Here is a 22,052-nt window from a genome sequence, read left to right as displayed (position 1 = left end):
AAAAAAAAAAAAAAAAGAATTTAAATACATTAGAAGCATAGAAACAGTGCAACTATTTCTCTTTCTTTGGAATAAATCTAATTCCTATCTAAAAGCTAACAGCTAAGTGGAATCTGGCTCCCTTAAAGCAGCTATGATGAACACCTATACACACTGTATTGTACAGCTAGGCCATGAAGGCTTCAGCCTGGAAAACAGCAATGCTGGAGGTCATTTCCAAACCTGCTGCAGCACAGAAGACTTTAGAAAGGCCTCTTTACAGCCAGGCATGGTGGCACACTCAATCCCAGCTACATGGGAGGCTGAAGCAGAAGGGACAGGAGTTCAAGGTTGGCCTGGGCAACTTATTAAGAGACAGCCTACCTCAAAATGGGCTGAGGATATATGAAGCTCAATGTGGAAGGACTTGTGTCCAACCACCAATTTAAAAAAAGAAAGAAAGAAAGAAAGGGGGGTAGTAAAGAAAGAAAGAAAGCCACTTTATAATGGAGCCAGTCGTATGCCTCATGCTACAAAAGTTGCCATAGTCCACCACAAATCTAAAAGCAAAAGAAAATTAGAAAAGGATTTTCCAAGAAACATTTTAAGACACATCTAAAACCTAAAGTTTGGCTGTAATCTTTGATGAAAAGATTGTCAAACATTTATTTTATATTCTTGCTTCTATGGAAAGATTTAAGAAAACTGATTTTAATTTCTGTTCAACCTAGGCCTTCACTGCCTGACGCTGGGGGCCTCTTCAGAAATTGTAATTATTTCAGTTCTATGGTTGAGAGCCCAGCATGGTTTGTTTCTGTCTGGATGTACTTCTTGCTTTTCCAGAACTGTGACACTTCCTCTGGTCTTCACAACAGTCCTTTGAGAAGAGAAGGACAAGCAAACCCTCCCCATTTCTTTGGGTAAGGAGAATAAGCATGTGGCCCAAGAAGTTTCTCACTATTAATAAAGCTATGATGCTAGAACTCAATGCTGCCATGAGGGAGGATGACATCATAAGAAAAGACTGCTACCTACTATCATATATGCTCAGGAAAAGTAAAAAGAATACATTTTCCCAAGGAAAACATACGTAATATTTATATGATATTTAAGATGTTAAATGTAGAAACACTCATATCACTAATTTTCCTACACTGCATATAAATAAATGCAAATAATTACACTATGCAAACTAAAACTCCATGGTTGAGGCTTTTTACTTATTTCCTCCTTATGAAGACTGTTTTAAATCTAATAAGAGTGATTCATCATCCTCTACTCTCACCTGAGGCTTAAAAGTTACCTTTAAAGGCTCAGGGGTTAAGATTTCCCCTCCTTCGTGGGAAGCATGCCCTGCTCTGGCTTCCTCCTGTTCTGTTTCACTGAGCTCATCAGTGTGGAGCTCAGGGATGGGGACTAGAGATGGACTCCGGGCAATGACATCCACTCCCATCTCCCTGCCTGCTTCCTGACCTTCGGCCACAGTTCGGTCCTTGGCCTTCCTAAGGCTGCGCATCTTAAAAGCTTCCTTTGAGGGAGCAGCATTAGAAATAGATTTCTTAAATCTTTCCCCTGACTGCCGCAGCCTCTCTCCTGACTGCCGAAGCCTCTCTCCTGACTGTCTCAACCTCTCTCTCCTCTCAGGTGTCACTAGTCTTGTTCTAATTCTGTTCACTTTCTTGTCAAAGTTTTGCCTTGTCTTCTGCATGTTTTCTTTGGAAAATGCCTTTTTGATGTGATCAATGCGCTCTTTGCCTGATTTTCTAAACTTGGTAGATCTGCTTTCTTCAACGTAATATTCCTCATCTGAAGAGAGCTCTATTGGAGGATCAAAGGCTTCGTCTTCTTCCTCCTGATTCTCGGTGAGGTTTCTGTCTTTGACAACAGACAGGGATGTCGGACACTGAATCTCCTCCTAAAGAAGAGAAAAGAAAAGCAGAGCAGGTGAGTGCTTTCTTTGCAGTATAGAGCAACTCTTTGATCTTCTGGCCACATCCTGCAAACTTCCTCTTACAGGCTGTTTATCCTCTGCCTGCTCCTTAAATGTTGGCATTTCCCAGGGCTTCTTTCTCCTTGACCCTTTCCTCATGTACACTTTATTACACCTCTCTACCTCTCCTAAGAGGAAGACACATACAAATGATGGGCAGATTTCTTCACCTGGATATTACACAGGCATCTCAAACTTACCAAGTTCAAACATCAGGCCCGTCCACCATCTTCTCCACTTTTATTTCTCCTGTACCTCTCAACACCGATAACCATCCAGGTGCTACACATGACAGAAACCTCAGAATCAGCATCCCCTGTATTTCCTCTCCCTCTCACCCTACGCTCAAATGGTCAGCAAGCCCTGTTGATAATAACTGCTTAATAACTCACATGTTCTCTCCTCTCCCTTCTATCAATGTTTTACATCAGGTTCTTGTCACCTCATTCCTGAACTTGTGTAATGACTATTTCCTGGTCCCTCCACCTCCAGAACATCACCTATGTATTTCCTGAGAAATTTTACTGAAGCACAGCCCTGATTACATCTCTTTAGAACTTTTCAGAGATTCCTCCATACTTACGGGAGAAAATTCAAATTTTTGAGTATACTCAGAATCTCTTCAGTCAACCTGAATCATTTTCCCTCTTCACTAGCCCAGCAACACACACCACTCTCAATTCCTCAAATATAAAAATGTTTTCATTCCTCTGTATAGTTTCTGATATCTTCAATGACTCTTCACTCTTTTTCTACTTTATGAATGGCATCTTCAAGAATCAATTCATATGTTCCAACTTCTCCAGTTGGCTAATGGTGTCTCCAATTTACACCCAAAGAACATGTACATACGACGATGTTATTACAGTTTGAATTTAATTGGAATTCTACTCATTTATATACATGTTCCTGGGGCCCTAGTGTGGTGTTAGGTTCCTCAAAGCAAAGATAGTATGTCTTAATTATGATTTATTCCTAGCATGTATAGTCAGTAATAATAAATTATTATTGCATTAAACAAAAAACTTATGCCTTCAACAAAGAGTTATGAAGCTATCACCATATATTACTCAATACTGTAGGAACTGAGAAACCTTATTTTAAAAACAGTGAAAGAAATCATTGTCTTCTTGGGGAGAGTTAAATAAATGAATAAAATATACAGTAAGTTACATAGCAATGAATGCTAAGGTAGAAAAAGAGGGAAGGGGATATTCAGTGCTATTTAGGAATACAGTGGTCAGAAAGACCTAATAAGGTGACATCTAAGCCTGGGCCTGAAGGTTGTGCAGGAAGAAATGACTGTACAGAGCAGTGTGGCTAGAACAGAGTAACCAAGGGGCAAGAGAAAAAAGGGTGAGAGAGATAGCACATGGGCCACGTTACAAAGGACTCCATGTCCAAGCAAAAGGACGGTGGCTTCTATTCTGAGTATAACAAAAAGACTTTTAAAGATTTTGACATGATCTGACATATGATGTATGAGAATGACTCTGTCAAAAACAAGCTACAGGGGCAAGATAAGGTAAGAGCCAATGGGATCTGCTGCAAAGGAAGCCATTACCTAAGATGAGGATGAGAGCAGGAGGTAGAGACTGGCAGGGAAAGACAAGATCTCAAGGTGTCTTTGAAATGCCCACTGGACATGCAGGCAGACATGGGAGTTGAACACATGAGTGTGTGAGAGATGCAAACTTCAGAGTCATTAATGTAGAAATGGGATTAAAAGTCATGAAGTCAGAACAAATCACCAAGAGATTCGACATTCCTTTGAGACAAGGCATGTTTCAATATTCAAAATATCTTGGATTTTGTAAAACTAATGTGATGCACTATACACAGTGTGTACATGTGATCCCAGTGAGATCTTGGGAACAAAAATTTCTGCAGTAAAAAAAAAAATGAATATTTACACTGAGGTGGGATGAAGACTATACACAGCCTCATGCTATTTCAGGTTGGGTTCTATCACCAAATGATTTCAAGCTAAGATTTCTTACCAAGTTATCTTAAAGGTTTTACTTTCAAAATATTTTGGATTTTAGTGTAATAGATCATGGATTTAGGACCAGTAGATAAGAAAGAAAAAGGGAGACATTTTTAAAAGGGTAAGGAAGGAGAAACATCTATCAACAAAGCAGGAAGAAACCTGAGAGTGAAGCAGCCTCAGAGGCCGAGCAGAAAGCAGTTTCAAGAAGAGAGGAAAGGCCCAACAACTATGCCAAGTGTCAAAAGATTACGGATGAGAGCTGGACGGGGGAAAACGACAGGCACCAATGGCCTTGAAGCCACGCCAGACCACAGATGTAAAAAAAGTCAGCTTACTATTCAGGTAATTATTTCTAAAACCAAACAGGTAAAACTAAAGATTGTGAGATTTTTAACTGAACCATGTATTACAATTCTTAGAAGAAATTGTGTTCCTACTTGAGATCCAGATTAAGTCTATTCAATAATGTACAAGAAATACATTTACACACATTCTAAAATTTAATGAGCCTGATAGTCAAGAAGGCATCCTTGAGATAGTCTTTGGATCCCTATTTATAATTAAATTCTTTGGCTACAGGACTGGAGTGTCTGCAAGCTAAAAAAAAAAAAAGGCAGAGGTGGGCATCTCATAACTCTCTGATGAATCAGTTAAGAGGCAGTAAAATTATTCCTCTCCTTTCCTGACACCTGCTGTATGGAATAGCTTCAGTAACACAGTGTGGGTTGGTCTGGCTTGAGAAGGTATAATTAAAAAAGGAAGGAGCCCAAGAATAATTACTGGTTGGTAGGGGAAAACTCTCACAAGCTTGCTGTTAAGACATCAGATACAGCTTAACTCAGAAACACACACCCTTCTCTTCCACTGCACAACAAATAGTACAAAATCAGACTTTAAAAAGGTAAAACAAAGTAGTCAGAAAAAGTACTTGCTATAGAGATCTATTTGTTACAACTCCTATGAGTCAGCAATAAGTGAATGGTGAATACACTCTAATAATAACTGAAGATTATAGGGTTGAATTAGAGTTGATTCCTAAATACAGTTATATTTGTAAAGGTTCAAGTAAAAAAAAGTCATTTTTGTAACAGAATAAAAACTGGGGAAGAGTAAAGTGTACCTGACTGAATATCAAAGGAATGCAGCTAGAGGACTTTGGCTTATAGTGAGGGCCTGGCCAAATAGTCCATTTAGGAACCAGACACTCGTGGTTATGACCAAAATTATCAGAAGACACATGCAATTCGTGGTTCACATGATGACCAGAAAGGGTCATTAAGGTGAAAGTGTGTTCAAAGAGAAACATAATTGGGCAAGAAATATTAATTATTTTTAAATGGCAGTACCCAGGATTTGGTACATATCCTACATACAACTATAGAAGATACACTAATACCAATAAAGATTACAGCCAAAGGATATACTCAGGGAAACCTTTCAGGAAAAACACAAATAGAAATAAAAATATACTACAGATTAATAGCTCAGTTTAAGATAATTTAGCAGAAAAGGAAATCTCCACATAACTATGTATACAAATGAACTATGATAATTAATTACAACTAATTTTAGGTGCTGAGAATAACCAGTGATTATATGGAGCGTTCTAGTTCTCTGTCCACTATTATGTGCCTTTACCTTTTCTCCACATGCTTATAAAAATGTAACAACTGCTTTTTGACAAATTGCTGTTAACTCACCACAATATAATTTCACAGAATCTTCATGGCTTTAATCTTAGAAGAAATCTGTCCTAAACCAGTACTGTTCAGTTCCTTTAAATACCAGGGCTCAAAGAAAGGAAAAATTACCAGTAAGTTACAGGGAATAGAGAAATAAATTAAAAAGCACTGTAACTTCAAAAAAAATTGTGTCAATAGACAAACAGAACTTGCAGAAGCGTTTTTGTGGTAGCTTTTGTAAATCTTGACTGGCACCTGGTCCACTTATTCACACAAAGTTCCTCAGGAGCCGTGTTGCACACCACCATGTTCCTGGCACACTATGTGTAAACGGAGGGAAGAAACACTCACTATTGTAATACCTCTGGAAAATGAATCAAGAATCAGTACTATATTCTCCAATACCAAATTAGATCTGCACTTCAAACTCTGACACTGGAACTGGTCTCTGAAAGTATGGTGACATATTTAAGCCTGGTGAAGGGCCTGAAGGGACCTGGAAGGAAAGGGAAATGCTAAAGGACTTCTAATGGCATAGTCCACTTTGTCCATCTTTGAAATAAACACTGCTACTCTCTCTTAAACTGCAAGATCTTTAAAACAGATCTGAAATACCATTTTACCATCCCAATGTAACTGTCAGTCAATAAAGACTGGAGAATTGACTGAGTAAACAACACTGTGGAGTTTATGGTTCACATCCTTAGGAGCTTACAAATATTTGCCTACCTAATCCAACTGTGTTCCTATTTCATTTTTATTCTTCTAAGGTTTTCCTCTGTGCACTCAGGTATCCATTTTTAAAATACAGTTGTGGTAACACTTTATATTTGCACTGGTGAACAACCTTGCATATATCCCATATATATCTTATTTTTAGAACAAATCCTTTGACACAAAATTTTAGGATAAAATTTGTGAATTTTTAAGGTTTATGACACAACAAAACTACTCTCAGAAATGCATTAAATTAATATATCTTCCAGCAAAACATGAAAATACTTCCTTTCTTCTACCTTTAAACTGAGTATATATATTTGACTTCACATTTTGTTTTGCTTTGGGTTTTTTGTGATGACAGAAGAGTTCAATTTCCTTCTAATTTTTAAGCATTTAAAAAATATATTGTACATGCTCCTATTTTTTAAATATGAGCATGGTGTTATAGGAACTTAATATACTATGCTATGTAAAAATTTATTAAATCAGCTAAGTAAAAAGAATCTGTAATCAAATAAAGAACTATTTATGTAACGTATCTATAATACTGTAATACTATAATACTGTAATAGTATTTTTAAAATCGCCTGATTGCTCTTTAAAGAAATGAGCTGTTCTTACTATCGTGACTGATAAGTAAAAATTACAATAAATAAATAATATTTTACTGGTTGATCTTTTCAGGCTTTCCACAATAAGAGTAAACATTCTTGTAAGTGTACTAGTTGCCAGTTTTATCTTTTTAGCAGTTCTGGAGATTGAATCCAGGGCCTCAAGACATACTAGGGAAGCACCCTTCCTAATTTCTTCTTTTATAGAACTAAGAGGTGTTTTAAACTAGAGATTTTTTAGAACTCTTCCAGTGCTAACATTCTCAAAGTCTATGAGAAGATATCATACTTACTACTAAGGCTAATATGGGGAAAGAGCCTTACCAATATTAAGTTTCAAAGGCAAGAAATAGCCTTAGCTACTAGCCAAAGCTCATATTACATGAAATGGTTGAGAAACTGAAAATACTGAGATGGTAGATAGTGCACTAATTAACATACAAATGGTTTTATCATTAGTCTCTGCTAACCCACAATTCCAGTACATTAATATATACAATGGCTAAGCTATGACATAGGAAACCTCTGCTATGACGTGCAGGCAATTAAAAGATCCAAGAGATTATAGTAACCAAGCTGAAATTAGTGCAAGCTTACCTGGAATATTACAACGCGGAATTTGTTTTTCTTCATAATTTCCTCTTGCTTGGTTTCAACTTTTGTCACATGAGCTTGTTGCTTCTCTACTCGGGCCTTCACATCTCTGATGTGAGCACTGACTTTTCGGGTTTTCTCAAACAGCTTGTTAATGACATAGCTTGTATTGCCGTGTGATTGTGAAAGTTTCAACAGGTCAATCTGGACAGATTTTATGGCATTTTCCATTTCCCTATGTCTCTCTTCTATTCTCTTCTGGCTTGCTTGCACACTGTCCACGATGGTGGCAACTTTGTCCAGCACAGTCACAATGGTAAGAGCAGCATCTTGGTCTTCGTCTTCAGAAACACTCGAAAGACGATTTTGGTGAATTTTATCAGCATTTGAAGCAGACCCGTTATGTTCCATTTTCTCAGTGACAAATGTCCTACTGCAATCAATTCTGGCACTTGGAGCAAAAAACCAGCTTGATAACAGGCAACAGAGCTGCTTAAAGGCTTGGAAACCCCACCCCTGGAGAATAGTCAAACATTTATAACTACAAATACCCATACATGACTGTTCTGCAATATGAGCCCTTGCAAAGCACTGGGGACTGTTCCAAACATACTTGATGACTGACTAAGGGACTCAAATAAGACTGTGTGGATAGCAGATGAAAGCTTTGTAAAAAAGTTCACTGAAGCTGCTATGTTACTAATATTAAGCCCGGGAGCCAGGTGACAAAAAGGCAAAACCCAAATACTGAATGAAGCTTTTGTCTTTCGATAATTTCAAGCAGTATTGTAAAAGCAAAGGAGAATTTTGAACTGAAATCTGCTTTTCCTATTAAATTAATCTATCATAGTGATACAACAATATTAAAAAATCAGAGTAAATAATCACACCAAAACAGGCCATATAGTGAAAACATTATATTATAACATGCTTTTCCAAACTAAATATTAAAATTAATATTTAATTTTGAACATATTTTGTAAATTATACATGCACACTTTTGAGTATCTAAACTACACATTAAACAGCTCAATACATTCTACTCACACTTCAGACCTTTAAACACCAACAATCTATTGATATAGCTATTACTACAAGACAAATTTGGATAGAGGTCATAGGTCATTTTTAAGCTCACTTTAAGAGCACCAACCATTAACAATTTTTGCATTGTATTATTCACAAACACTGATACAATTTATGTTAAAACAAATATTTTGTTTAAAAATGAATGTGTATTAAAGTAGTTTAACTGACAGAAGGCTTTATTCCAATCCATTTGTTAAAAAGTCTATTTTGACAGTACCTAAATCTACTTCTCAGTGATCTGCTCCATCATTACTACCAGGTTCTTTTTCAAATTATCAGAATTATTTTTTCAAAGAGAAGAATAATGAAATTCCAGTTTATACATCTTATAAATATTTTACATCTAACACACACAGCTTTATAGTTCATGCGGTAGGCAGTGTCTAAAAAAATCAGATACTAAATCTCAAAAACATTTAAATATCTATTTAAACACAGTGTCTTCTAGATTTTTTTTTTGTAAGAAAAGTAATCTGTAAACATCTTTACCTTTAGTTCATGCTTGGTCATTTGCTGTGGTCTCTGTGGAAGAAGTGAATATGACTTTATAACCATTTGTGAAGTGGGTCCATCTTTGCAAAAATATTACATTCCATGGGTAAGGAACAAATCTTAGAATTGTTATGTGGTACAAATTTGTGAAATTAATTTCTGTATTTAAAAACAAAACAAAGACTACTAAACAGTCCAAAACTGTTGTAGTTGAATATTCTAAATACGAGCCAACAGTACTACACTAAAAATGTCCAAAAATAAGGCCTCTGAAATAAATATTTCCATTCTTTAAAAAAAGACATAATAAATGTACATCACGTGGTCAGTGTACATATAAAAGTCATCAGTTTAAACCATTCTAGATGATGTATCTGAAGTAAAATGACCTAGATTTTGCTTCTGTCGACGTCCTCTAGTGTTTTTGGGGCATTTTCTGTTGCGTTAAAAAAAAAAGAAGAAAAGAAAAAAGATTTCGTTATGAACATTTCAAATGTTTACAAAATAATGCACACTTCACACATAAAGCCATATGGAATGCAATTACATGAAGCTATTTGGTGCAAGAAAAGGTGAAGACAAACACAAAATACCTTCCCTACAAAGCTGAGTGTTGGGAAGACCAGACACACATACAATTAGAAACAGGCCCACCACTACAAAGCTCATTCTCAGTCACACTACTGCATCCACGTCCCTGATAAGGACACCCGCCCCTCCTCTGGCTTGGCCATTCCCCAGCCATAGGGAGTGCTAACATATGAAACAGACGACAGTAGAAAGATCCTTGAGCTACTGACTTTCCCTGAGCAATATGAGACCCCCAAAATGACAAGAAAATCTTAAATGAAAGGAAAAAATCAGGAAGAAAACTACATGTAAGCCTCAAATATGAAAAGGTAGGAATGTCTACTGATTTTAGACAATGATTCAAAAAAGGGTTGTTCCATACCCTACCAGAATACACCACAGAAAACTACAAAGAACTGGGACCCTGAGGACAGGACATAATTCTTGATTCTGCTCTCAATTTACCATAAATGTTTCTCCATGGAAAGAATCTCATGGTGATGTAAGAACTCTTGTGCCTGCTGCTTAGAATGCAAACAGTTATTGCTGTGCACAAGATGCTGTGTTAGGCAAAGTACTATAAAGAGGCTAAGATGAATTCTGGTAATTCTGAGTTTGGACTCTTTTGATGTGTGCAACCTCAATTTTCCTATATGTAAAATATTATGAGTTGAACTAATATTAAGGACTTTATAATCTAATTGAAAATTGTATAATAATGAGTGCTCCTACTCTGATGGCCCACGTTTTTATTCAGTTTTAAAGAATATTGCTTTGCCTTGACTTAAAATCCTTGATGATAATACTACTTACTATTTTGTATATGGTTTTCTAGACATGCTCACTAAGCCACATAAAAATACTTTGAGGGAGACAGAACTGTAATCATCTGCATTTTATTCATGAGACTGGTTGTTTGGCCATCACTAACTCATGATGACCTTGGAAAAGTTCCAGCTTCCTCGGGCTACTGTTTTTTCACCTATGAAATAAGAGGTTTGGCTAAGATGATATATAATAAGTCCTTAACAATCTGTCATTTTTAAGTCTACATGAAGATTTCACACATAAAAGAAAAAAATGTGACTCATGCAGTCTTGATAAGCAGATCAGTGAAAACATCCTTCTAAAGGAAGATTCCTCATAAGCAACAGCCACCACGGGATACATGAACAGCTGTCCCATAACAGACTGTGTGGGAGAGGCACTCCTTAAATATTCAGTGGAGATAAGTCCAAGTATCTAATTATAATATTCCAAATCCAATAGAGCAAGATATGAGGTGGAGGGATACCAAAAAAAGGGCAGGCCTCAAGAACTCTATGATAAATACAATAAGATAACCCTCCGGTAGTGGAGAGAGTGGGCAATGAAGATACTGTATCAATGAATTGTCCAAGTGTCTGTGAAGGCAACAATGGCGGTAGATTATAAACTCAAGGGTACTGACTTAATATCTGCCAAGTAATTTTAATTCTAAAAATGGATGATACAGCCCACAGAGAACAAAAGCACAAAGTAGGGTAAAAAGGCCGGGTTGGAGGCTAAAAAGGTTTAACTAGTTCTATGACCCAGACAAGGTTTCAGTTTCCTCAATTCCCTAAAGGAAGAAGCATGAACTCAAAAGTGATTCACTGGGCTGGGGATTTAGCGCAGTGGTTCTGCCACCTGCCTCGCCAGCACAAGGACCTGAATTCTATCCCTGGTACCAAAAAAAAGGTGTTTCTCAGTGCCTCGAATAGCCTTTGATTCTCTGGGATGGCACAACCACTGGCCTCAAAAATTTTCCCTTTCGCTTATTTTTTTTTTTGCCTTCCAAATCATTTATTATACTACTCTTGTATTATTCTAATAATGTTCCAAATGGTCTTTCCCTATCACACATTTCCCCTACTCCAATAAATTTTGCACATGACCCTTTGAATAATGTTCTAGAAAAATGGTTTGTACCAAGTCGCTCCCCTGCTCAAAAATCTCAAATTCCTACCCTAAAATCAATTTTGAACCTGCTCTCATGCAATGGTCATGCATGGTAAACCTGTTTCCCATCATTACCCAACACAGAACCTCCTCTCTTGACAGTTCAGTGAGGAAAGTAATGATTCAGGAATCAGATAGCACTCAAACCCAAACCAGGGACATCTCATTATTTATTGGATGACTACAGGGAAACAAGTTAATCTCTGAGCCTATATGAAATGGCCACAGCCAGCCCTGCTATTGAATGGATTTTTTTTCCTATCTTCTCTTTCTGTTGTCATTATGTCCCTTGTTTGATCTACTGACAAATATTATACCAGTACTCTTGCCTAAGGCCACATCATTTGTTTTCTGGAATAAAGCACACTGACTTTAGTGCCTGAAATTAACAAAAAAAATACCTTTTACTCTAAGAACATTTTTTTATCATTCTACATTTATCAGTTCAGCTCCAGATAGCTGAGTCTACTGAAGGTCTGGCTTCTATTCAGACCTTGGCTAGAAGGGCCATAAATCCAATATGGCTTGTCAATTTTGTGCTCCAATCTTCTGCTAAGGAAAATGCAGGAAAGTTCAAAGATGACGCTTATGAAATATGTGACCCAAAACTTAGAAGATACAGAAAGAAGGGCCAGGATTTAGCTCAGCAGCACAGCACCTGCCCACAAGTGCAAGGTCCTGAGTTCAATAACTGGTACCAAAAAAAAAGATACAGGAAGAAAAAAAGACAGGACAGGCTGAAAAGCCCAAGGACATCTGTTCTGACATTTCTCAAGACCAATTTAGTCTGACTCCATTTGGAAAACAGCCAAATAAGTCCGTTATATGCTCCAAATGAGTCCTTTATGATAAATGATTTCTCATTTATGACATATAATTTTAAAATCTATTACTTATCACTGTAATCTAGAATATGAAGTTAAGACAATGATGTAATATGAAAAATACTTATCTTTCACCTCTGGATTTCTTCCTTTATTATATTTACCACAGAAAAATATATTCTCAAGGCATAATGCAGGGATCAAACTGAAGCTACAGGGCTCAAAACATTCTTCCAAGGCTTCTCTGTACATGTGCAGATCATCTAAAATCTGTGCTACTACCATTACTGCCTTGAATGCAGTGCTTGAGGTACACAATACTAAGATCCCTAAATCCCTTTAGTTTATTGACTGTTGTCATGCTCCCTTTGCCTGTAACTCAGATATGCTTAGCCCTGGGAATGAGTGCTTACCTATATTCTAACAAGGCAAGACAAAGAGAGAGCAGATCTAAATAGAAATCTCAGGAAAGTGACTCTAGGATTTCTCCTAATGGGCAGGTGAATTCAAAACCTCTACCATTTTGAGTGTGCTCCAAAGTTTGTTTCTAGTTTAACTGACACTCACCTCTAGCTTAAGTTTATCCTTCTTATATCACTGCTTACCTTGTTATGCACATGACAATTGCTACTATAATGGCAATCTGCACAGCTCCAATAATGGCTGCAATAAGAACATGAGTGAGCTTCTGCCTACTTGGCACTACATAGAGAATACTAAAATCTGTCTTTTCACAGTGCTGTCCAGTGTAACCAGATTCACATCTGAAAAAGAAAAACAAAGGAATTTCTATGAGAATTACAAATTTTTGCATGTCCAGTTTCTAAGTTCTAAGACATGAAAGAATAAAAAATTTAAACGGGAACAGAAACAAATCACCTTTCTAGCACCTGAAAAAACATGCCTTTTGTGCATTTTCCTAGTCTTTTTGATGCCTATTTTACATAGTGCTTCTTTTAACTATATTAAAACACATGAATTTTAAAGTTGCTAAATAAATATCACCATCATGTAAAAATAGGACCATAACAGTCTATTCAGTAGCTATAGTATGGCTAACTTATCTGTTCCCTATGCAAGATCTTATCAGTGCTTTTCTATTTTCACAATATAAACTAGGTGAGATAATAAACATCTTATGAATGTTCACTTTTCTAGTGTTATTCTGTAGGCTTAGATACCTGGAAATGGGATTACCAAATAAAAAATAAGTATAAACACTGTCTATAAACACACCATCAAATTATATTCATGACACTTTTCAGTGTACAAAACACAAACATTTACGATGCAGGGAGGAGATGAAAATAAGTTATTAATAACAGAGCAAAGTAGTCAAGTAGGTGCTAATCTGAGAAATTATCTGAATTTCAATTAGAAGTAAATACACAGGCAGCATCATAAGGTAAGGATAATAATTTGACAGAAGGAAACATGTAAGATATTTAACAGAAAATTTTTATTTTTAGCTAACAGAAGTGAAATGTATAAATTAGCCAGTCTTCAACTGGAACTGATTAACAAAACATGGTAAGGACAGTATGTGTATTTATTAATGTATCGCATCTCATTACAAAAGACTTCGAGGCAGCTTATCATAAAGCACATATAACAGACTAGAGACCTGGACAAAGGGAAATCAGGAAACCCATCGTGATGTAACTTTATCTTCTAGCCCTACAGTGCCTGGACACCTGCCAGGAAGTTTCACTTTGGGCTTTAAGCTTCCCTGCAGACAGAAAAGTAGTGAGGCTGATACAGAGATCAAGGAATGGAACTGAGGGTCTATAAATAAACCCATACTTTCATGGTCAACTGATTTTGGACAAAGGTGCCAAGACAGTTCAATGAAGAAAGAATAATATCTTCAACAAATGATGCTAGGATAACTGGATACCACATGTAAAAGAGCAAAGCTGAATCTTCTCACAATATACAAAAACTTGACTCAAAATGAATCAAAGATCTAAATACAAGAGCTACAGATCTCAAACTCTTAGAAAAAACATAGACATAAATCTTGGTGACTTCAACTGGGCAATAATTTCTTAGCTCTGATACCAAAAGCAACAATAACTGTAACAACAGAGATAAAGTAGACTAAATCAAAATTAAGATCTTTTGTGCTTATCAAGAAAGTGAAAATGCACAAAATGAAGAAAAATTTATAAAAAGTATATATTTGATGAGACCTATACCAAGAATTTGTAAAGAAACAATAATAATTTCCCAATAAGCACTGAAAAGATAGTCATTAGCCACTGGAGATGCAAATCAGAACCACAGTAAAATACCACTTCACAGTTATAGTATGTCAGGCCAGATGACTGCAAATGTGAGTGGTGGCACTGTAGGGGATGTAAAATGGTACAGCTACTTTAGAAAACAGTCTGGCATTCTCAGAAAGTTAAGCATAGAGTTACCATGTGGCCCAGAAATTCTCCTAGGAATTCACCAAGTGTGAAACCTACATCCACACAAAGGTTTGCCATGATTAATAATGGCCCAAAAAGTACAAACAATTCAAATGGTCATCAACTGATGAGTGCTATGTACTCTACACACTGAAGAATATTACTCAGCCATAAAAAGGAACAGAGTGCCTTACAAAGTACATACTACAATATGCATAAACCTTAAAAACAATACACAAACTCAAAGAAGTCAGACACAGAAGACCACATATGTTTCACTCATGTGGAATTTCCAGAATAAGTAAATCTATTTAAAGACAGAAAATAGGTTAGTGGCTGCCAATGGCTAGAGTTAATAGGAAGACATGGGAAAAATAGCTAAAGGATATGGAATTTCTTCTTAAGGTAATGAAAACATTTTAAAATTGACTGTGTTGGTAGTTGTATAACTCTGAATATCTAAAAATAGCTATCAGGGGGGCAGAAAAGAAGGAAAAGAGGAAAGGAGGGAAGGAGGAAAGGAGAAAAGGATGAAGGGTAAAAGAGAGAAAGGAACGAAATTGATCAATGGCAAAGAAAACAATCATCCTACAGTAGCTCAGGGGATGCAGAGTGCTTGCCTCACACACAGGAGGCTCTAGATTCAATCTCTAGCAGTACCTCCACCACTCACACACACACCAAAAAAAATACACACACACAACAGCAATCTTCACAAAATAAAATCAAACAAGTCATTTCCAAGGAGCAGTTACTACTGTTATTAAATTTAAGGGAATCCCCCATTGGTCCTTATGTAAAGAGGGTACCTTCTAAAATAGAGAGTAACACCCTCAATAATACAGCTGCAATAAATTCAATAATATAATGAAGTCTCCTATGGACTTTTAAAATAATGTCCTCCTTGGTAGGCTAACATCCAAAAGTCAAAGCTCAGTAAAATCAAAGCAGTTCCACAGAAAGCAATGTCAATGTCCTAGGTCTGCAGTTCTCAGAAAGTTTGGCCAAAAGATTAAAATCAGAATATAAAAATTAATCTTTAGGCCATGTATCATTCAAGTAATTCTTCCTGGATATTATTTTCTGCAATTGACTTTTGGACATAGTCTCCAAATAGCTAGAATATAAAGTTGATTTTCTTCTGTTATTAAAGGCAGATTGGGGTATTCAGTATACTACCCTCTACTTTCACCCTAATATTCTCCACAGGTCATCTCCTTTACTACCTGCCCTTGTGTGCTGATTCATTTACTCCTCCATTTAACACATTTACTGAGCACCTGTTATATGTCAGGTACTACTGCAGTAAACATTTGGTACATACCAGCTAAAGATTCCTGTCCTGTTGAGCCTCTAAGACAAGGAAGGGGATCAATGAGCATATTAAGTAAACTAAATAGTTATGATAGAAGGTGGTGTGTGTGTGTGTGTGTGTGTGTGTGTGTGTGTGTGAAATAGAGGGGTGTGTGTCTATGAGGGGATGGGGGTTATGTGTGTTAAGGTACACTATGAGTGACATATATTGGCCAGAAAAACAGGGCTGCAATTATTAAATAAGTGGTCTGCATAGGCTTCATTAAGAAGGTGATGTGAATGTTAATTTTTTTTCCATTTGTACAGGGGTAACACACTGTATTAAATATGTAAGGTCTTATCTATGTGGGTTTGATTACAGAAACTAATATAGTATTCTCTAAATAATAATAATAAAAAAAGAAGGTGATATGGGGCTAAGGTTTAGTACAGTGGCACAGTGCTTGCTTAGCATGTATGAGGTCTTGGGTTTTATCCCGAGCACCACAGATACGTATTTTTAAAAGAAGGTGGCATGTAAGTGAGGACATGAAGGAGCAGAGGAGGTCTGCCATGCAGGAAACTGAGAGGACAGCATACCAAGCAAAGGAAGAGAAAAGCTTCCAAAGATGGGAGCATAGTGTGATCAAGAACAACAAGTATGCCTGGAGTGGGGTGGGCAAGACAGAGGGGAGCAAGACAGGTGAAGGAGTCAAACTGTACAGGGCCTTCCGTATTTGGTGATACAGAGAAGCCACTGAACAAGTCTAGGAGAGAATGACATAAGCTGGTTTTTATTTGCAAAGGCTCACTCTGGCTTGTGTTCAATATGCATACTGGTTACTATCAAGGAGGTTGCTGCAATAATCCCAAAAAGAAATTGCTGGCATGAGCTAGGAAGGACTGGTGAGGAGTAAACAAGTTCTGGACGCATTCTGAAAAAAGAGCTAACAGAGTTCCCAACTAACTGGATATGGGGTATAAGAGAGAAGACAGCAATATTTGATGTTTTTTCTGAGCACCTAAAATGCTGGAGCTGGCATCAACTGAGAGGGAGAGGTTGTAGGTGGAGCAGGTTTAGGGAGGGAAATCATTCAGGAGATCAGCTTTAGTCCTCTTGAGACTGAGGTGTCAGACATCTCCTGGATATATAAAGGGAGTAAACGGATCTGAGTCTCAAATTCAGGAAAGACAACTGAGATTCATATAAACCAGGAGCCAAACCAGGAGCACCTGTCATATAAAGCTCTGAATATGAGTAGGTGGAATCACTAAGGAAGAGAACTAGGACTGAACCCTGGTGGAATGGCCAGGAAGCATAAAAGGAGCCAGCTGAGAAGACTGGAATGTCCACAAGGTAAGAGAAGCCAAGAGAGTAATCCCAGAAGGCAAGCGAAGAATGTGTATTTCACAAAAGGGAGGGATAAACTGGCATGTTGGTGCATGTCTATAATTCTAGCACCCTGGGAGGCTGAGACAGAAGGATCCAGAGCAATTTAGCAAGACCCTGTCTCAAAATAAAAAATAAAAGATTGAGGGATGTAGCTCAGAGCCAGGGTCCTGAGTTCAATCCCCATGGATAAGTTAATGATTTGAGTGATGAATTGTGCTAACTGCCACTGACTGTTCAAAAGTAACTTAAGACTAAGAATTGACCAATGATTTTAACAATAAGAAAAGCCTCAGTGGAATGTTGTCAACAAAAGGTACTGAATTGGTTTTCAAGAGAGATGGGAAGTAAAGTGAGAACTAGAGATAGACTACAGACAATTGTTTCAAGAAGCTGTACAAAAGAAATGACTTAGTAGTGGACAAGAAGGAGAATAAGGAGTTCTTTCAAGGTGGAAGAAATAATAATTGCATCTGTAAAATACATTTATATCAAGATATGATATGGAAGAAAAGGGAAAGAATCATTGGTTGGTCATAATGACAGTCTGTGAAAGTTCTCTTCATACTACTTCAGTTTACTCAGAGAACTTGGGGGCAGGATCATCCATCCTGAGTGAGGGCAAGAGAGGAAGTACTGACAATCTGTGGAGAGAGGTGAAGGTACACAGCAGTAGGCCAGAGAAATGGGAGAATAAATGTCGTGGAAAAACTGCCTGGAAGCATGAAGGACCCACTCTGAGACTTCCGGGCACACAAGCCAATGAATCAAGTGAACCTGGTGGTATGTTTTTGACAGTAGCTTCATTCAGCTGTGTGGACATTAGAAGGCAGGAAAAGAGGAGCTGTGATGAACCAGGATCGTAGTTTTGTCAAGTGAGTATAATGAAGCAAGAAAGTGACAGAAAGAAGCCTATGTGAGCAATCAACTATAGTAAATGACCACGACAACATCCAGGGGAAGAAGAGCACTGGAAGGGTGACAGGATCAATAAATAAAGGCCTACTGGGATGGAGGGACTGCTAGGAGGAAAGTAGAGGGGATTGCTAGAGATGAAATTGTTTACAAGTATACAATTTCAACTTGTATCTCCCCTGGATTTTTTTTTGTTTCATTTTGTGGTGATGGGGATAGAATCCAAGGCCACAAGCACACTAGACAAGCAATCTACCACTGAGCTACATCTCTAGCCCTCCCATTAGCTGGTAAACAAAAATAAACCCAACAGCCTACAAGCTGTAATTTGTAGTGGATATCCTCCCACTGGCACCTTAGACCAAACATGTTAATATATCATTTTCCCCAAAACGTCTTCACTCTTCCCTATGTATTTCTTACTCAATTTGGCCCTAGCCAGAAACCTGAGACTCCCATGACTCTTCATCCCACTCCCTACACTCACCCCCAACTGGTGACCAATATCTGCAAATTCAACTATTTATTGTGTTTCTGTAACTCATCTACTTATCTCAGCCCTAGGATACCTCTATTGCTTAATTTATGTTCTCAATTCTTACTAAATCTAACTTGGTCTTCTAATGCATTTTTCACAATTCCATCAGACTGCCTTTCAGATCTGATCACATCATGTCACTGCTCTATGAAGTTCTGTAGTGGCTTCTCATTGCCTTTTGAAACAAGGACCACTTTCCTGGGATAGCACAAATATTCCTGTAATATCTGACCCCTCCTATAACAAGTTTCCCTTTAAGGCTGAAGTACCCTTTTCTGAAGTCCCAAGTCATCTCATATATACCCATGTATAGAAACATTTTTCATGTATTTCATTTATTATTTGTTAGTCCCTTTCATCAGGCTATGTTTTTCAAAGGCAAGGTCCCTGGATCCTGGCACATTTATCTGCCTGTGCCAAGTAGAATTTGGTAAAGCTTGCAATAAATAAACAAAACAGTGGTGGGAAAATTCTAGAAGATTTTAATCAAATAATAGGACTGTAGCTAAAGGTTGTTCATCACTGGTTGTTTACTGAAGGCATGCGATATTTCAGCCTGATTCTTACAGGTACTATAAATACTCCGAAAAAGAAAAGGAGGAACTGCTTTTTAAGAGTTATAAGTGGGGTTAGCTCAGTGGTTCTGGCGCCTGCTCCACAAATACAAGGACCTGAGTTCACTCTCTGGTACCAGAAAAGAGTTATAAGTGGGTTAAAAAGAGAGAGAGATTCTTTAGTATTTAAGAAACTCCTCTGGTCTGAAGAAGGAAGCTGCCAATCATCATGTGTCATTCAAATAAATAACTGCCAAGTACCTACTGACCTAGATACAATTAACCACTTACTAGTCCATTATTTAAAAACAGGATGATCAAACATTGCATTTTTTCATTAATTTTTATAAGATAATATAACAGGAAATATGAAAACAATTTTATCAAATTTATTCAATACAAGAATCAACTGGTTGAAATGACACCTGCCTGAGACGCTCAAGATGGTCAGTACGTAAACAAATGTGATGCCTGAGTGAAGCTCAGGGTAAATCTAAGTGGTTAAGGAGACAGTGGTCAGGAGAACAAAGAAACTGATGTAATGGGCTTATAGTCTAATAATAATAATTGTTATTTATTAAATACTGGATAAAGTTCACTAATCATTTTATTAAATGTAGTCTCCTTTAAACAACACTGAGATAGTTGCTACTACCATTATAACTTTAGAAATGAGGAAAATGAACTTAGGCAATTTAAGTATCTTCCAAAGGACATATAGTCAATAACTGGCCTATTCAGTAAACCTGATTCCAAAAGCTTTAACCAGCATACCATTCAATCTTTTTAGTGTCAAATAGTAAAATGGTACATAGGAGCCTGGTATAATTAAGAGAACATCATCTACTCTCACTTTTCGTGCAGATGTCTTGAAAAATGTGCCATCCTAAGAGGCTAACAGGATCTGAGATTCTATCAACATCCAGTATCTATGCCACAGTAAGACAACTAAGAGGAATCCACTGTATGATGTAGTTTTAAACCTGGCCTGTTGTATTTTTTAAATGTTTAGGCAAAAAGGGTTGGGGGAGACTAGGTCCTTCAAAGATAAGAACTTTTCCTCATGAAAAAGCCAAAGGCTTAACAAAGATCTCTTCAACCACAAACAGTATAGTGTTTTGTTTGGGGTTTTGTTTTGTTTCATTTTTGTTTTTTGTTTGCACTACTGGGGATTGAATACAGGGTCGTAAAACTAAACTCCATCCCAACCCATTTTTTATTTTTTTATTTTGAAACAGAGTCTTGCTAAGACACTAAATTGTCTAGGTTGGGAGTAAGCTTGCAATTCTCCTGCCTCAGCCTCCCAAAGTGCTGGCCTTATAGGCATGTGCCACCACACAGACTTATTTTTAAGAGTAAAGGGGAAAATAAAAATCAGGAGGAAAGAATTAAAGAAGCAGAGAAACCCAAAAGACTGATGTCTAACAGTTTCCTTTTTCTTTGAGGATTTACCACCTTCTAGGTTGACAGAACAAAAGGAAAATATAATGTCTCTCTATGTTTCCATGTTTTGACAAAGAGAGGAAAAAGGATTCTGGCTCAGTTCCTAGAAGCAGGAGCCAGAAGAATGACAGCAATTTTCCCTTGTCTATGGAAACATAACCTGGCTAACCAGACCACCTGTGGTAGAGGACGAGCTCCTGACACCAGCAGGAAGGAGAAAGAGTGGTAAAAAGCTTAAGTATCAGGAAGTGTGAGATCAACTTTTTTCTCAGCTCCACATATATTTCCTGCTGACCTTGAAGAAGTTATATAACATTTCTGAAATCAGGGAGTTGAGGATTTACACCCTCAACTCACACCTGGTTCTTCATCCTCCCTTATTTTTAGAAATCTATTTTAGCACACATTTTGAGCTTCATATTTTCTATTCTTAATACATTTCCAGTCCCTCAACCACCTTGTGACAGATTGCCTAAGGACCAAAATAGTATCAAAATATGGCTTATTTTATATTAAAAATATGTAACATTATCATTAAAATGTTAAGCCCATAATCTCAAAACCCTAATAAAACATGTTCTTGCATATTTTTCCCAGTTTTGTAGGAAGGATTTTTTTTTTCAAATGATGCTACTGACTTATTTTTCACTTGCCTGTCACAGATAAATATTACTTTTTGGTAATATTTTTCACTGCCTTCTATAAAGCAGTGATCACTGATGGAAAAAAATTCTCACCATCTTGAGGTACTGACTTACCTACAAGAAGCCTTCTGAGTAGAATATATGAATTCACATTTCCCATGTATGCAGAAACCATTGAGGTTTTCAGGGCAAGGCATGTGGTTTCCGATATAAACATCTTCTCTTTGATCACTAGCATCTTAAAAGAACAAAAACCAGGTCACTGAATATTGAAAAACAAACCAAAAAATACAAAGGTTCTGAAATAGCAAATAAATTGACCCCTTGTCAACCACCTGCT

At 37.1% G+C, this 22,052-nt stretch overlaps 2 protein-coding genes across 2 annotated transcripts in view; both read right to left on the bottom strand.

Moving 5' to 3' along the window:
* Positions 1–65: 65 nt before the first annotated feature.
* Positions 66–9,209, bottom strand: Cavin4 (caveolae associated protein 4). Its single transcript, XM_010614356.3, has 3 exons — positions 9,145–9,209; positions 7,570–8,035; positions 66–1,894 (listed from the first exon to the last, which is right to left on the bottom strand). Exons 2-3 carry the CDS (start codon positions 7,975–7,977, stop codon positions 1,211–1,213), a joined length of 1,092 nt encoding a protein of 363 aa, XP_010612658.1. The 5' UTR covers positions 7,978–8,035; positions 9,145–9,209; the 3' UTR covers positions 66–1,210.
* LOC104855553 (myb/SANT-like DNA-binding domain-containing protein 3) overlaps positions 8,548–22,052 on the bottom strand; it is a 146,407-nt gene continuing 132,902 nt past the window's right edge. The window contains exons 9-11 of the mRNA XM_019206115.2: positions 21,827–21,950; positions 13,127–13,285; positions 8,548–9,583 (exon numbers count right to left, since the gene is read on the bottom strand). Coding sequence (XP_019061660.1) covers positions 9,499–9,583; positions 13,127–13,285; positions 21,827–21,950 — 368 coding nt within the window. The 3' untranslated portion in view covers positions 8,548–9,498. The remainder of the gene's footprint in view (positions 9,584–13,126; positions 13,286–21,826; positions 21,951–22,052) is intronic.

The sequence above is a fragment of the Fukomys damarensis genome, unplaced genomic scaffold (assembly GCF_012274545.1).
Source record: "Fukomys damarensis isolate Sample0158 unplaced genomic scaffold, DMR_v1.0_HiC HiC_scaffold_36, whole genome shotgun sequence".
NCBI lineage: Eukaryota > Metazoa > Chordata > Mammalia > Rodentia > Bathyergidae > Fukomys > Fukomys damarensis.
Note: the sequence above shows the minus strand (reverse complement) of the source record. Positions and strands in the feature narration are given on the sequence as shown.